We start from the raw sequence: 16,120 nt of genomic DNA, 5'->3' as shown, positions 1-16,120 counted from the left end.
GCCCTATTACAATGAAGCTAACCTTGGTGCCCTTTTCTGGAAAAGCCTGCAATCACATAATATTACCATCCTTGCCTTCATCCTAGCTTTTTCATGTCTCCTCCAAGTTCTTTGCACCTATCACCATAGATCACACATGCAGGAACATGAAGCACGTGAACCATACAGGTAACAGCTCTCCCCACTCCGTCTCACGGCCAAAACACCAACTGTCGCTTCGTATCACGCACCACCATCATGCAGGCAGGTCTACGATGCACTGCCCAGTCTTTTTAATAATTCCAGATGGTTTACTCATTTGTTTCTGTCAGTCTGTTCACTGCCTGAGGTTCAAATAGTTGCTTTTTCTTTTACAATTAAATTCTACTTTAACCACTTGAAAGAATTCTATACTATTTAAGATCTTGGCAATGAAAGTGTAATGAACCAGCAACCACGGACATGTTTCTTACCTAAAAATAGACAAGAATAATTCTTAAGTATTTTAAGAATATTAAAATAGGTAAGATAATCACACTACCTTCAGTATTCTGTCCTTCCAAGTTTTCTGTGGGTAGGAGTGAAGTCTCATTTCGATCTTCCTGATCTATTATTTTTTCCTGTGAAGTTGTTTAAACATAGGAGGGAGGGGAGAAAGATAAATTTCAATGATAAATTTCAATGCAGTTTATACATACACATTAATCTTTGATCTTCCAGTTAACCTTTTTTTTAAAAAAAAAAAAAAAAAAAATCAACTGGCAACTTTTAAATTACCCAAATTGACTCCTATTTCTTCCCAGGCTTCAATTGTCATAACATGTCTGCCCATTAGCTGAGAGAATCCATAAAAGCCTTTCTCAAGCAATACTTCATAAAAAAAGGAATTCCAAAATTTTCTTTCAGCTTCAGTTCCTCCACACATTCAAGAGATTCATATGAAAAGATCAGACTTGTTTGTTCAATTCACGCACCTGCACTACTGACTGGGATTTCAGTTCATTCTGACAGCAGACAAATTCTCCAGGTTTCTGTACAAGATCATCTGCTGGAGGGGAAAAAAGGGAGTTTAGGTGTGGTTTTGCCTTTTTCTGCTGAAATATACTCAGTTTAACACATATGCATAATAGTACATGATATTCCTTATCTCTCAGTTACTGCTTCAGTTTTGGGCCATAGAGGAGCTGGAACAAAAGTCGATTCGAAATAATAGCTTGAGGCAAGATCAATGTTGTTAGCTTTAATACAGGCCTACAGTAAAAATGATACAGTTTGCTTTCCTTGGTTGTTTTACTTGTAATTTCAGTAGAAACTCAGACTCTGAAGAATGGGGCACATCTAAAAAGATCTTTCATAAGTCAACAGAAAAAAATCCAACAAGTTATTAAAATTAATTAAAAACCCCCCACATCTAGCTCAAGAAATCCATAAGCCCCAAAAGATCATAGGCTGGGACAGTACACAAGGAAAGCACCACATACGCTGCCCTACTCTTCTGCTTCTCCTCTTGCAACCGGCTTTGGTCACTGACAAAGACAGAAAGGTGGGATGGCACTAGAGAGACCTTTAGTTTGATACACTACAACCACTCCTATGTTCCCCAGCAACTAGGAACTGGTACATCAAGACGTTCTTATGAGCTACTATAAAGACAAAGTCAAAAAGAAGGCAATCCAATGATCCTTAAGCTCTTGAGAACCTGCTTCACCAAAGTGCTGTGCTTGCTCACCCTGCAGTTTCCGTATTGTAGCACTGTTTTCAGCAGACAACACCAACAGCTGGCCAACATCCCGTTTCAGCTGATCATTTTCAGCTACAAGGGCAGCATGGCTAGACTGCAGCTCTTGCTCAGCCACTTTAAGACAACTGATCTGCAGGTTTTTCTCTTCCACCTCCAGCCTTTGGTCCCGCTCCAGGTCTTTATACTTCATCTCTAATTCGGCTTGTGCTCTTCTTGCGTCTTCCAGCTGTTCTGAGAGACACTGCACCTCCTCCTGCAAGCGATGGGAGGACAGCTTCCTCTCAGCTAGTTCCAGCTCCATCTTCTCTCTGAGATCCTGAGACTCTCGTCTCTCTGCATCTAGCACATCTCTCAGAGAGCATAGATCCACTTCCATCTTCTGGCACTGATCTAGGAGTGTCTGTAAAAGGATATGGAAATTAATCTAACTCTCAACTAGTTCAATACATCGTCAAAGCAAAGTATCTGAATTATATTTTAAAATTTCCATTAAATCTTTTTCAAATATCTACGCACCAGAAAGAAGGAAATAAATATGGCAGAAATCTCAATTTGTTAGAAAGAAACTGCTTAACTATCTGCAAATTGCAGGAAAGGAATGCTGGGAGGAACGAGAACTCTCAATTTTAGTAAAGGAAGGTCTTAATTTAGAGCAGGAGAATGCAGAGGAAAGAAATAGTAAAACAGTGGCCATGAGCTCTCCTTTAGAGGAAAGAAAGCTTCCCAAAAAGGGAAGGACTAAAACAGAAGAGGAAGAACTCAACAATTATAGAGTACAATTAAAAAGCAGAACAAAAGCGTGTATATGAAAGGAGGTCAAAAATGCTGAAATAGGAAACTGGAGGTAACACATTGCCCATTGCTTCAAGAAAGATCCCAGAAAGCTGGTCGGCGCTGAGCAGAGATTTAAGACAACCAAGAAAAGAAACAGACCCTACACTTGCCAGAATTCCTTTTGTCAAACTTTCTCCTCCCAGAGCTGTGGATGGTCACAGTTTCAGGAGGAGGCAGGTGAGGAGCTCCCTTTACTTTATGGGTAGGAAGAGAAGGTTCAGCCGCATGGCCTCAAGTTTATACGTGTACCAGGGTGTCCCTCTGACCATATAATGTGCATGAGGGGAGTCAGAGACACAGAAAAGGAGTCAGAGGACCCCAACAACCATGCCATGAAGACATCCATGTCACCACTCCCTGAAACACCCTGGTGGGCAATGTAATCAGTATTGAGCACAAGTCGGCTCACAGAGGTTCTTCACCTCTTCCTGGTGGTAAGAGGTCTCACTACTGTGCCTGGCTGGGACGCACGCGAAAAAATAAGAGTGGTGCATAAGTGTGTAAAAGTTATCAAAAGGAGGTTCAGCACTAGACTGGCTGGAGATTGTGCAGTCTACTAACATGAGACTGATACAGTATAAGCCTTTTCTAAAAGGATGGAGAATTATTTTCAGAAGTTCAGATATTGGAAAAAAATAAAAATACACTCATCACATATCTGCATACAAGCCTTTTAAGAGATTGCATACTAAACCCTGTCGCAAGAAGCACATGTGTATATAGTCACCTATGCACGGACTTGATCTTGTTCTCTTCACACTCCAAAATGATTGAGCGAGAGCCAATACCACTCCAGAAGCTGTGCCATCATGTTAGCAAGTTCTCAGCGAGACATACCAAAGAATATCTATGTTCTGATGTGGCCTGGATACTGCAGTCCAGAAACAGTGTAGCTACAGCAGCACTGTTTGGTACTTTGGTCTTAGGCAAAGCATTGCGTATTTGATGGCTTCGCACGTTATCAGTCAGCAGCGTGGAGTATGGATAGATTTTGTCCCTGTCCACCTGCCCAGAATCCAGGTCACTAGAGATGGCTGCTGCAGCATCCCTATCCCTGTTGTTTGGCTGGACATGCTACAAGCTATGCATACAGACCTGCAGCTCTAAAACCTGAACTGAGGGAGCCCCCCCAAGCTGATTTCATGCTGGAAACCAGGTGCCAGGAATAAGCTAATCTGGTAACTTCTGAGCTACTGACAAAGGCCCCATCCACCACTTACATATGAGAGTAAGGCAATAAGCAAAGCATGAAAAGGTACCTGGTTTTGTTGTTTAGCAGCGTGTAATTCCTGCTGTAGCAATTCTACCACCTGAGTTCGTCCCAGCAGAGCTGCTTCCTGCTCCTCCAGCTGTCTCTGAAGCGTACGCAGGTTCTGTGAGACAGACAGTGCTATGCCAGGGTCTGGGAGGCTAACATAAGGTGGCTGGATTTCCTACTTTCATCCATACACCTAGTTTTCATAACACAGTTACTTTAATAGCCTGAATAACTTTTTTTTTTGATACTTACTCTGGAGCCCTGGTGCAGTAGGAACTGCTCAGCATTGTTTCACAAATAGGGAACAGGAGCACAAAAAATTAATACTATTTTTTTTCTGTTCTTTCTTTTCAACAGATAGCAAATCAACAGATGGAAGTAAGGACTCTGAAAGTCCAAACCAGCATCCAAAAATCCCCAAACAATCAAATCATCTCTCTTCTCACCCCTTCTGAGTTACTTTGATAAGAACTGCTCTCTCAAGGGTGTTTTCAGACTGGTAAGATTTCTTTTCCTTTCTCCTCCCGTAATAAGGTTATTATATCAAACATACCTGCTGCATCTCTGCTTCCATATCTGACTGGGCCACCATCTTGAGCAATTCAGTCTGGTGCTGGTGAACCTGCTCTTCTAGGAGAGCTTCCTTCTCCTGAATCACTTCCTGCAGGGAGCTCAGCTGAAAACGTAAGACACAAAATAAATTAAAAAAAAAGGTTATGAGCTTGACAGACAGGCAGGCTTGCTTTCAGGATGCACCAGCATATTATGTGTGTGATGAGGTCTTCAGCTTGATAATCCTATATGTAACCTTGGTCAAACAGTATCTTTATCCTACTAATACATATGTATTAAGTGATAGTATTTCAGATCTCAGCAAAACCCATAGAATTTCATCTACAAATATGCAAATGATAAAAGATGATTACTATATAATTCCAAGTTCATAAAACTCCTGGGTTTTTACTTGTACAGCATGCAGCCCAATTCACAGATCAAAAGCTAAACCTACAATTCAGAGTATTAACAAAAATCTTTCCATAAATAAATGCAATGTAACATAACAGCTGCTACATTACGCGACAAAAAGCTCCTCTGCACATATACAGTAGAACACAGAGGGGCAATGGCAGGTCTGGGAGCTGAAAGAATACTCTGCCCCAGCTATTGCAAAACCCATCACAGAACGGCAATGGCAGACAGAGAAGAACCCAAATTCCGACTCTTCGGAAGAGACACCCTGTCCAGGCCCTTTCAGAGGCGGCTCCCCTCCTCCTCAGAGAGCCATCAGTCTTATTGTCCAAGCATGAAACCCACCAACATGACTTAAGTGCAGAGCACCTCTTGCACCAGGGGTGGTTGCTGCCTGGGGATACAGGACATCCTGAGAGACACACGTGAAGGGCACTTTGGCATTGTGAAAGGCTTATGGAACATTCAGAGGAGGAACCAAAGGCAGAGAAATGGATGGACCAAGGTGATGTGAGGAGGAATAAAACCAAAAAAACAGAGGGTAAGGGAACTATAAAAGGCTAGTTATGCCAACAGTAGCTGCTCAATACGCTTGTCTGGCCATGCCCTGCACCTGATCAGCAGTCTGTCCTGTCTTCTTACTTGTTCTGCTTTCGCTGGGATAGAATCATGAAAAGCTACAGTTCTAAAGTAAGCTGCATTTTTAAGACGACTGCAGCACCCAAAGCAGTGAGAAGAAAGTTGGTAATAGCCAGTCGCAGTATGCAGGTATCCATAGTGATCAAGAACTTTTCAACTTGTTTTTCCTAATGACCCAGATGTTCAAGAACCTGGAAGATGTGTGGCCAGAGCAACTGACACCTGAATTGGCAAATGGGTACTCTATACCATGTAACGTCACGCTCACTATAAATTGGACAGTTTGTTGGGGACGGTCTCTCTTTCTCAGCGGTTGCCATCCCTGCAGGGTCTCGCCCGTCGTTCTGCTCCTGAGGCCTACTCTCTCTCTCTCACCCAGGACTGCAGTTTCAGGATTTTCCTGCTCTGGGATTGCTGGCCAGGAATGGGCCGGACATTGGCCAAAGGGTGTGAATAAGGGAGCTGGCTACTAGAGAGACCAGGGGAACCCTCGTCAGCTGTGTGCATGTGCACACCTGTGCATCTCCAAGGCCAAGAACACAGGGAGGTTGGCTACCAGAGTGACCAGGGGAGTCCTGGTGAGGGTGCACCTGTGTGTCTGTGCTTCTCTAAGGATAAGACCACAGGGGGTTGGCTACTGAAGGGGCCAGGGGAGCCCTGGTCAGGTGTGGTGGTGGGTGGGGGTGTGTCCATGCACTAACACATGCATTTTGCTAAAAGCAAGCCAGCACAGGGGAGTTGGCTATTGCAGGGACCAGAGGAATGCCAGCCAGCTCTGTGCACATGTGTGTGAGCCATGGGTCCGTACCAGCAGCTGGAGTTGAGCTGTGGGCCCTGCCGCTTTGTATGTCCACATGCCAGCAGCTGGGGAGACTTGGATCCAGAGGCCAGTTACTGGGCAGGCTGCGCGTCTAAGTACATCTGTGTATGTTCTTACTGTTCTGTCATCTGAGCTGCCACAGAGGGGAACAGGGTGAGGCTGCTGGCACTGTCTGTGTGCGTAAGTACTGGGTGATCCTGTGTGGCTGGCCACCTACACACACATACAGGAGTCGTACCTGCACGCCTGCTGAGAACGCCTTCTCAGCCACGCTACCAGCTGGACTGGGGGGCATGGAACTTTGTCAGCCTTGTCTCTGGCTGGCTGCAGGATTTAGCCACATTCTCTAGCAGCAGCATGTCCTCAGGAGCAACCATCTCTCTCAAATTATCCAGTGACAAGACGCATGGGAACGGTTCAAAGCTGCGTCAGGGAAGGTTCAGACTTGACATTAGGAAACATCTTTACCAAGAGGGTGGTCACATGTTGTAAGAATCATTTGGACAATGCCCTTAATATGCTTCAACTTCCCGCCAGCCCTGAAGTGGTCAGGCCGTTGGACTACCTGATCATTGTAAGTCCCTTCCAGAGGAACTATTCTGTTCTATCATGTTAGTGTAAGTGGTGGGGCGGGAAACACAGACACACACACAGACTGATGAATAGAAAAAAATTTCTGTACCTGTGCTGCATACTTGATTTCAGCATCTTTCAGATTCACTTTGGCTAGAGCCAGCTGTTCCTTCAGATCCTGAACAGTCTCCTCTTGCTCTCTGAGCTGCTCTTTTAGTGCTTCTGCTTCCTCTCTATGCCCTCCACTTGAATTTTGGTTATTCTGACATTGCAAGTGGAAAGAAGTCGGAAGAAAAGAAACAGAAGAAAGTAAACCCATCAATATTACCGGTCAGTTAAAAAAAAACCCCACACAACTAAAAAGCTACTGCACTCTTGACTTCTAACCAATACTTACTTCTACTACATTTCTCAATTCCTAAACTCCACATTTTCCTTGTTTCTTTAAATGAAGTTGTCCTACTTCATAACTATTCTCCCTATTTCTGTGTAGATATGCACAAGATGTCTTCAATTGGGAAGCGTAAAATCACTTTGCAATGGCTAATTAACCATGAATGCTTACCATATAAACTAAGGTAAATCATATTACTAAGTAAAATATAATACATAATCTATGATATGACCACTTTGATTTGTGAGACTTTTTCATTTCACAGATTTCTCTAATACCAGAAATGAAACACTTTTTAGTTAGCAATAGAAGAACATTCTCCACATGACAAAGGGCAGACAATTAAGCATTCTAGACTACAGAAAATGCCCACAGAAATCTCTTTAGACTAAAGGGGTTTATAGCAACGAATCATCAGATATAAGCAAAGGGAACATGCAGACAATGATCAGTTCTACTCCACTCTAAGGCACCAAAATTCTCTGTTTATCACCACAAAATTTAAACTCAGACATTTCACATAAAACATGTGGAGTTCAAGATCCTTAGGGTGGGAAGGAGGGTGCACAGCAGGCTCACTACCCTGGATTTCAGGAGCAGACTTCGGCCTCTTCAGGGATCTGCTCGGTAGAGTACAATGGGATAAAGCCCTGGAGGGAAGAGGGGCCCAAGAAAGCTGGATAATATTCATGGATCACCTCCTCCAAGCTCAGGAGTGGTGCATCCCAGCAAAGAGGAAGGCAGGTAGGAACACCAGGAGGCCTGCATGGATGAACAAGGAGCTCCTGGACCAACTCGGACACAAAAAGAAAGCCTACAGGGGGTGGAAGCAAGGACAGGTATCCTGGGAAGAATACAGAGAAATTGTCCGAGCAACCAGAGATCAGGTCAGGAAAGCTGAAGCCCTGATAGAGTTAAATCTGGCCAGGGACATCACGGGCAACAAGAAAAGCTTCTATAGGCGTGTCAGTGCTAAAAGGTGGACTAGGGAAAGCGTGGGGCCTCTCCAAAAGGAAACAGAAGACCTGGTTACCCAGGATTTGGAGAAGGCTGATGTACAGAATGACATTTTTGCCTCAGTCTTCACTGGCAAGAGCTCCAGTCGCACGGCCCAAGTCACAGAAGGCAAAGGCAGGGGGTCAGTGACGTTTAACATCTTTGTTGGTGACATGGAGAGTGAGATCAAGTGCACCCTCAGCAAGTTTGCAGATGACACCAAGTTGTGCGGAGTTGTGGACACGCTGGAGGGAAAGGATGCCATCCACAGGGACCTGGACAGGCTGGAGAGATGGGCCTGTGAGAACCTTATGAAGTTCAACAAGGCCAAGTGCAAGGTCCTGCATGTGGGTTGGGGCAATCCCATGCACAAGTACAGGCTGGGTGGAGAATGGATTGAGAGCAGCCCTGAGGAAAAGGACTTGGGAGTGCTGGTGGATGAGAAGCTCAACATGAGCCGGCAACGTGCTGGCAGCCCAGAAAGCCAACCGTGTCCTGGGCTGCATCAAAAGCAGCGTGGGCAGCAGGTCGAGGGAGGGGATTCTGCCCCTCTGCTCTGCTCTCCTGAGACCCCCCCTGCAGTGCTGCCTTCAGCTCTGGGGTCCTCAACACAAGAAGGACATGGAGCTGCTGGAGCAGGTCCAGAGGAGGCCACAAAGATGATCTGAGGGCTGGAACACCTCTGCTCTGGAGACAGGCTGAGAGAGTTGGGGCTGTTCAGCCTGGAGAAGAGAAGACTCCGGGGAGACCTTCCAGCACCTTCCAGTACCTGAAGGGACTACAAGAAAGCTGGAGAGGGGCTTTGGACAACGGTGTGTAGTGACAGGACACGGGGCAATAGCTTTAAACTGAAAGAGGGGAGATTTCGATGGGATCTAAGGAAGAAATTCTTCCCTCTGAGGGTGAGGCACTGGCACAGGTTGCCCAGAGAAGCTGTGGCTGCCCCATCCCTGGCAGTGTTCAAGGCCAGGCTGGATGGGGCTTTGAGCAACCTGGTGTAGTGGAGGGTGTCCCTGCCCATGGCAGGGGGGTTGGAACTGGATGAACTTGCAGGTCCCTTCCAACCCAAACCATTCTATGTGCCTAGACTACGTCTAGTCAGACATACTAGCACCCTACATCTGCACTCTTTTTTGTGTCTCAAAGACCATCTGCATGGCCAGCAATTCTCCAACAACACAGTTGTACACCTGCTTATCACAGAGTCACATATTACGTCCAGCATATCAACACTGTCACTGAGAAGCAGAAAAGACATCCTTCAAATTGTTGTCATGTCAGCACTCCCCACTACTTCAAGTACTTAGTGCTAGGGATTTTTGACTGAATATATACAAAACGTATCCCTTTTCTTGTTACAGATATTGGATCAAAGATCATCAATAACATATGGAGTCTACAGAGTATTTATGTCCTTTAAACCCACCCTGCAAAATTTATGAAGGCTTTTAGAAAGACTTGTAAGTCAGTGCAATAAGAATAAGTAAGAAGCTACTGTTCCTCAAAAGACATGTCATCTATAAAGAGGGTCTTCGGAAGCAAGTAGAAAAGACAGACAAGGAAAGCTTTAATCACACTCAAGCTTAGAAGTAGAACAGGCTAAAAAAAGAAACAACAGAAGTGCAGGAAGCTTTAAGAAGCCAGGGATACACATAATTTATAAGGCTGGGGCAAAGCAGTTGCTAGGGGGGAAAGATGGGTGGATTAGTTTGCCTACTTGGGATTAGCTTTCAGGATTGATATTTACAATCAGATTTGGAAAAGCTTCTGATAAAGTCTTTGCACACTGGCCACTACATGGAGTGCCACAGTTAAGGACAGCAGCACAGCCAAGAGTTCCCAGAGCTCCAGCTTTCAAATCCCATGTTTTTCCAAAACGTATAAACTCTTATATCTGACAATAATTTGTGTTTACCCACTTTCAAAGTTTAAAAGGAGACTCAATTGTTCTGTACATAAATACTAATTACTTAACAGAAAGACAGAAGCCAGTATTTTGATTATCCTGAAAATGAGGGTCTGTTAAAGTCCCAGAAAGTAATAGTACCAATTAGATATTTAAAATACAGCCTTCCTATGAGGTCCCCACCATGGACAGGAAAAAAAAAGCCCTTTGCTATATTTATCCCTCATGATTTCCAAGAGGAAACACTAACGTTCAATACCTCAGCACAACATGCAACCCTAACCTAAATTTCTCATCTTCAAATGAGACAGAGTACTTGTCTAGGAAATATCACCATTACTCAAGACAGCATCTACTTGGAGAAATACTTATAAACGAATCTGTAGCTTCCCAGTAGGTCTAACCTTACAAGAAAGTACCTGGAAAGTGTTTTCTGGGTCAAATACATAATACTGCAGATAACTGCCCTAGCATCATTTCTCTTAAATGATGTTCTAGCCCCAAACCAGGAAGACTCTGGTCCACACCATTTCCACTGGACACCATATCAAGACCTCACTCCTCTAATTAGAAGGCCATTTTTCTTCCTGGTTAATTTACACTCATCCACTCACATGTCAGTACTGTCCTTTCAGTTTAAGTCTCCCACTTTCTTGGTGCTTACCTCCCTCACACAACTGTAGAAAGAAACGATGTTTCCTCTCCACCTTTGGCTGCCCAAGTAGCCAAGCTATTCTGAGGGTCTAGTAAAAGCAGCTACTAACATGATGGGAGAATGGAAATTCTTTTGCTGCTCTCAGATTTTATCTTTCCAATTCCAGGTGAACAGAACATGACAACACTCCACATGAGGCCTTGCCACCTAGTACAGCAGTTGGAAGGATAACTGTTTGCCTTACATAAAAAAAGAGCAGGCCTCTTTTTAAAGTCTGCATCATGGTGATTAACAGATAAGCTTTCTCTCATTTTGCCTTCTTCAACTGATAACTTTGAATTTTGAAGCAAGAACACTCCTTAGTCCGTAACAGCAAGTCTACACAAAGTAACGCGACGGCACGTGCTACAGAGCAATAGGCCAAAGCAGCCTCAGCAGCAGGAGAGCAGCGCGAGGTGACACAGCCGAGCGGCCGCCAGGGCCCCGCCGGCCCCTGCGGCCAGGGCATGTTTGAAACAGCCTGGCAGTACACAGTGGCAAGGCACCACAAATGCTTGATCTTGCACTCGTTAAATTTTGCTTTATTTTTATACTATCTCACAAGATCATCCTATTCTTCCTGTACGAAAACCAAACGCTGCTTTGCATTGAGAAAGATGATCAAGATTGTATTGTAAAGTGAATTACAGTAGCACATTTATATGATCTTATGATGTCATCGACCAAAAACAGTGAGCACAAGTCATGGAACCAATCTTCAGCCCATTAGTAGTCACCTCTCACACTCACCCTTTAATGTTTCCTATAATCTTTTAAGCTTTTTTAGAAAATGTTTCAAACAACCCTTATCTTCTCTGGTTTAACGAATATCGTGTGATGTCCTGCAATCTGTTTGGACTTCCGTCACATTTCCCTTGCCTCATATTACTGACTTCTTAAAGAAAACTATGTGGTCACCAGAATACTTTTAAGTTTTCAAAAATTACAAGCCCCGATGGGAGTTTCTAGCTAGCAGCCAACAGCTTCTTCAATGTCTTGGTACACCATGATGCTTTCTCCTCATTTTTTTACCTAACTTGACACAATCATGGTTTGTTAACCATAAAACTTTATGGTGGCACGGGAAGCTACATGGCTGGAAAATATAATTTTTTCAAAAACATTTAAGTTATTGCCTTTCAATTTTAATAACCTCCTTGGTCTTGTATTTCAGCCAACCTTCCCACTTTCAGCCAACCTTCCCACTCTTTGCTGTACTCACATGACAGATAACATTTTCAAACTTACAGCTAAGATAGACATGTGACTCCTGCAGGAAAGAACCTAGCTACAACAGATTACTGAAGGTACACAGAGTGAAACCAGCCCACACCCTTGAGGAGATCAAGTTGTGTACTCCAAGGGCATCTGCAGTACAAGGAAGCTGGACAGACCAGCCTCCTACAGCACAGACATCATAGAATCATAGAACGGTTTGGGACCTCAAAGATCATCTAGTTCCAAGCCCTCTGCCATGGGCAGGGACACCCTCCACTACACCAGGTTGCCCAAAGCCTCATCCAACCTGGCCTTGAACACTGCCAGGGATGGGGCAGCCACAACTCCCCTGGGCCACCTGTGCCAGTACCTCACCAACCTCACAGTGAAGAATTTCTGTCTTAGATCATCGAAATCTGCCCTCTTTCAGTTCAAAGCCATTGCCCCTTGTCCTGTCACTACACACCCTTGCAAAAAGTCCCTCTCCAGCTTTCCTGTAGGCCCCCTTTAGGTACTGGAAAGCTGCTATAAGATCACTCCGGAGCCTTCTCTTCTCCAGGCTGAACAGCCCCAACTCTCTCAGCCTGTCTCCAGAGCAGAGGTGTTCCAGCCCTCAGATCATCTTTGTGGCCTCCTCTGGACCTGCTCCAGCAGCTCCATGTCCTTCTTGTGTTGAGGACCCCAGAGCTGAAGGCAGCACTGCAGGGGGGGTCTCAGGAGAGCAGAGCAGAGGGGCAGAATCCCCTCCCTCGACCTGCTGCCCACGCTGCTTTTGATGCAGCCCAGGACACGGTTGGCTTTCTGGGCTGCCAGCGCACATTGACGGCTCATGTTGAGCTTCTCATCCACCAGCACTCCCAAGTCCTTTTCCTCAGGGCTGCTCATCCTTGCTGGAACTATGAATGTCCTGTTACCAAGAGCGACAGGACCTGCTAGCTCACGGGGACCTAAAGTGTAGGATGGCACCAGATTATCAGCAGAGGCTAACAGCTTTTAAGCAGCCCTGTTCTCCCAACCTTGGGACACACTTCCTCTTCTGATAAGGTCTGTGCAGGCAATGGTGATCCCTTCTCTGTCAGCTCCTCAATGCGTTTGTTCAGAGAGGCCAGTTTGGCTTTGGCCTGAAGTTTAAGCTTCATCAGCTTAGCGTCTGCAGCCTCTCGCTCTTCCTGTAAAAGAAGGATACAAACTGACTGCACTTAAAATTCCACTGCTACCACCCTGAAAGCACCACTTGGAAAAGGTACAGAATTTGCCAGTCTGCTGTTCTTTGTCCAAACCTGCCACCCCAGTTACAGTGCTAATTAAAACACATCCAGGAAACAAATTTGCTCTGAAACACTATACACAGCAAAATAGTTAGCTTCTCCCCTGCACTTGGCACAGGCGAGGCTGCACCTTGAATCCTGTGTTCAGTTTTGGGCCCCTCACGACAAGAAGGACATGGAGGTGCTGGAGCATGTCCAGAGAAGGGCAACGGAGCTGGTGAAGGGTCTGGAGCACACATGTGACGTGGAGTGGGGCTGAGGGAACTGGGAGTGTTCAGCCTGGAGAAAAGGGGGCTCGGGGAGACCCCATCGATCTCTACAACTACCTGAGAGAAAGCTGTAGCAAGGTGGGGGTCAAGCTCTTCTCCCAAGTTAACAAGCAACACAACAAGAGGAAATAGCCTCAAGTCGTGCCAGGGCAGGTTTAGATTGGATATTGGGAAACATTTTTTCACTGAAAGGGTTGTCAGGCATTGGAACAGGCTGCCCAGGGAAGTGATGGAGTCACCATCCCTGGAGGTATTTAAAATACGTGTAGATGTGGTGCTGAGGGACATGGTTTAGTGGTGAACTTGGCAGTGTAAGTTTACCGTTTGGACCCGACAATCTTCAAGTTCTCTTCCCACCTAAATGATTCTATGATTCTATGCTCTAGCACTTTCTATTCAAGGTACAGATCACTCACAGGACTTCTGGCAGTTAGTACAAACTCAGTTTGACTTCCTCTCCTATATGCAGTTCCCCAACACCATATCAAGTAACTGCTCTTTCTCTCATGTCATAGAATCATAGAATCACAGAATGGTTTGGGTTGGAAGGGACCTCAAAGATCATCTAGTTCCAACTCCCCTGCCATGGGCAGGGAAACCCTCCACTACACCAGGTTGCCCAAAACCTCATCCAACCTGGTCTTGAACACTTCAAGGGATGGGGCATCTACAACTTCTCTGGGCAACCTGTTCCAGTGCCTCACCACCCTCAGAGGGAAGAATATCTTCCTTAGATCTAATCTAAATCTGCCCTCTTTCAGTTTAAAGCCATTGCCCCTTGTCCTATCACGACATGACTCAGGGTGTGCAATACATATCTTTGGTTGTGTGCAGTAAAACCACCGGACTGCTGGGCAACTGCAACACAGCCTGCTGCCTTTGTCTCAAACACCCTGATGTGGGGAAAGAAAAACCTCACACAAAAGATATCGGTATTTATTAGAGCCATCAGGAATCTGCCTGGGCCTCGAGGAGCTTTGAGACAAAATGCTACATAACTTGGATGTAACTTATCTACTCTAGAAGGAATTGCCCCTAAGCAAAACGAACAGCAGCTATCCTACGTCTCTTGGGTTAGGGTCCATTCTTTGGATTCCAATAAGTCTCTGGAAGTGACACATCTAGTAGTGCGTGTGTCTCAAACGTTCAAAAGAAACCAGAGACTGGCTTGCACAGAAAGCTGAATCAGCATTTTATTCTTGCTCCCAGGTCCCCAGTGAAAGAAATAATACCTTGAGTGCAGCTTCTTTTTGCTGGATCAGGGCATCCTTTTCTCGGATCAAATCCTTTAGCTGAACAACTAGTTCTTCTGTTTGGGCTAGGCGCTCCAATAGCTCCTCAGGTGCCTCCTCCATGCTTTCTGCTTTTGGCTCTAAAGCTTGTACCTGAAACAGTGAAACAAGTGCTCTGGAGGAAAAAAGTCTAAACAGACTGCAGTACAGCATCCAAATGACATCTTCAGTTCCACTCCTAAATGCTGCACTCTCTTCCTCACAAGCATTTCACATAGCCTATAGAACTATACACAATTAGGTGAAACCAGTAGGAAAGCTCAGGATACCCACGAGTCAACACACAAAAAGTGAGCACCTCTGCTGAACACAACACCAGCAAATCTGAAACGAGTGGCACTGGAGAAACTCTATGACTCACACACTATCCACTGTCTCAAGTACCAAAGGGCAGCATCCACTGTCACCCAATCAGGCAGAGCTCCCCTTTCTGCTGCATGGAATCATTAGTACTCTTAAGAGTCTTTCTTCACCCTAATTCTAGTTTGTTTTCTAGGATCACCTCGAGACGTTGAAACTAAGGAGATTATGGTATGCCCCACAAAAGTGTTGACTTAAGAGGTCAGGAATATAGGAGAAGCAGAGTGGAATGAGAGCTCAGTCTAGTGCTCAGCAATGAAGAAGCAAGAAACAATCCTCACTGCAGTCAAATGATTCACACTCCCCAAACTAATTCTCAATAAAATCTGGAAGTCTTTAGAGAGCACTGTACTTACAGCAATAGAAGATTCAGTAACTGCATCTCCATCATCACCTGACAGCTCTTGTAAAACAGTACTTGCTAAACCTGACAAACGGCTCAGCATCTTCAGCCTAAAACAAAACAGAGTCAGAATACAGTTAGAAAGTCAAAACTGCCAAGAAGAATAAGCATCCCTTCATGCAGATCTCTAATGTTATAGAGGTGATGAGGCTTACAGGGAAAACATTTCCTCTGCCATAAGAGAAGAGCGAAAGTAAAACCTCAGGATCAAAAAAAAAAAATGATCATGCTAACAACAGCAGCCAGATTCTCTGAACATGAAAGCCAAAGATGTGCTGGTAAGACATGCGGATACCTTCACCACTCTTAGAAAAAATACATTTTTATACCAGATTTCAAATCACCCTCACAGTTCATTCTTGACAATGACATTACAGAGCTACGATCTGTTCAGTTTACTCAAAAGGAGAGAAAACGATTCTTAAACAAAGTCACTTCTTTACAGGCCAAAGATGATCTGCAAATACATAAAAGCAGCTTTCTGTTAATAAATAGTGGGAATGGTGA

The 16,120-nt window shown here is 44.8% G+C and overlaps 1 protein-coding gene across 2 annotated transcripts in view; it reads right to left on the bottom strand.

The window, feature by feature from the left end:
* GOLGB1 (golgin B1) overlaps nucleotides 1–15,659 on the bottom strand; it is a 43,715-nt gene extending 28,056 nt beyond the window's left edge. Inside the window, exons 1-9 of one of the 2 annotated variants that reach the window (XM_086609718.1) lie at nucleotides 15,567–15,659; nucleotides 14,791–14,943; nucleotides 13,040–13,190; nucleotides 6,923–7,083; nucleotides 4,366–4,488; nucleotides 3,814–3,927; nucleotides 1,709–2,120; nucleotides 933–1,024; nucleotides 518–599 (exon numbers count right to left, since the gene is read on the bottom strand). In XM_086609718.1, coding sequence (XP_086465844.1) covers nucleotides 518–599; nucleotides 933–1,024; nucleotides 1,709–2,120; nucleotides 3,814–3,927; nucleotides 4,366–4,488; nucleotides 6,923–7,083; nucleotides 13,040–13,190; nucleotides 14,791–14,943; nucleotides 15,567–15,656 — 1,378 coding nt within the window. In that variant the 5' untranslated portion in view covers nucleotides 15,657–15,659. Of the gene's footprint in view, nucleotides 1–517; nucleotides 614–931; nucleotides 1,025–1,708; nucleotides 2,121–3,813; nucleotides 3,928–4,365; nucleotides 4,489–6,922; nucleotides 7,084–13,037; nucleotides 13,191–14,790; nucleotides 14,944–15,566 lie in introns of both variants that reach the window. The other variant, XM_086609717.1, reaches the window with a different exon arrangement.
* Between the last annotated feature and the right edge of the window lie 461 nt (nucleotides 15,660–16,120).

Source organism: Tauraco erythrolophus, chromosome 4 (assembly GCF_009769465.1).
Source record: "Tauraco erythrolophus isolate bTauEry1 chromosome 4, bTauEry1.pri, whole genome shotgun sequence".
In the NCBI taxonomy this organism is placed as follows: domain Eukaryota; kingdom Metazoa; phylum Chordata; class Aves; order Musophagiformes; family Musophagidae; genus Tauraco; species Tauraco erythrolophus.
Note: the sequence above shows the minus strand (reverse complement) of the source record. Positions and strands in the feature narration are given on the sequence as shown.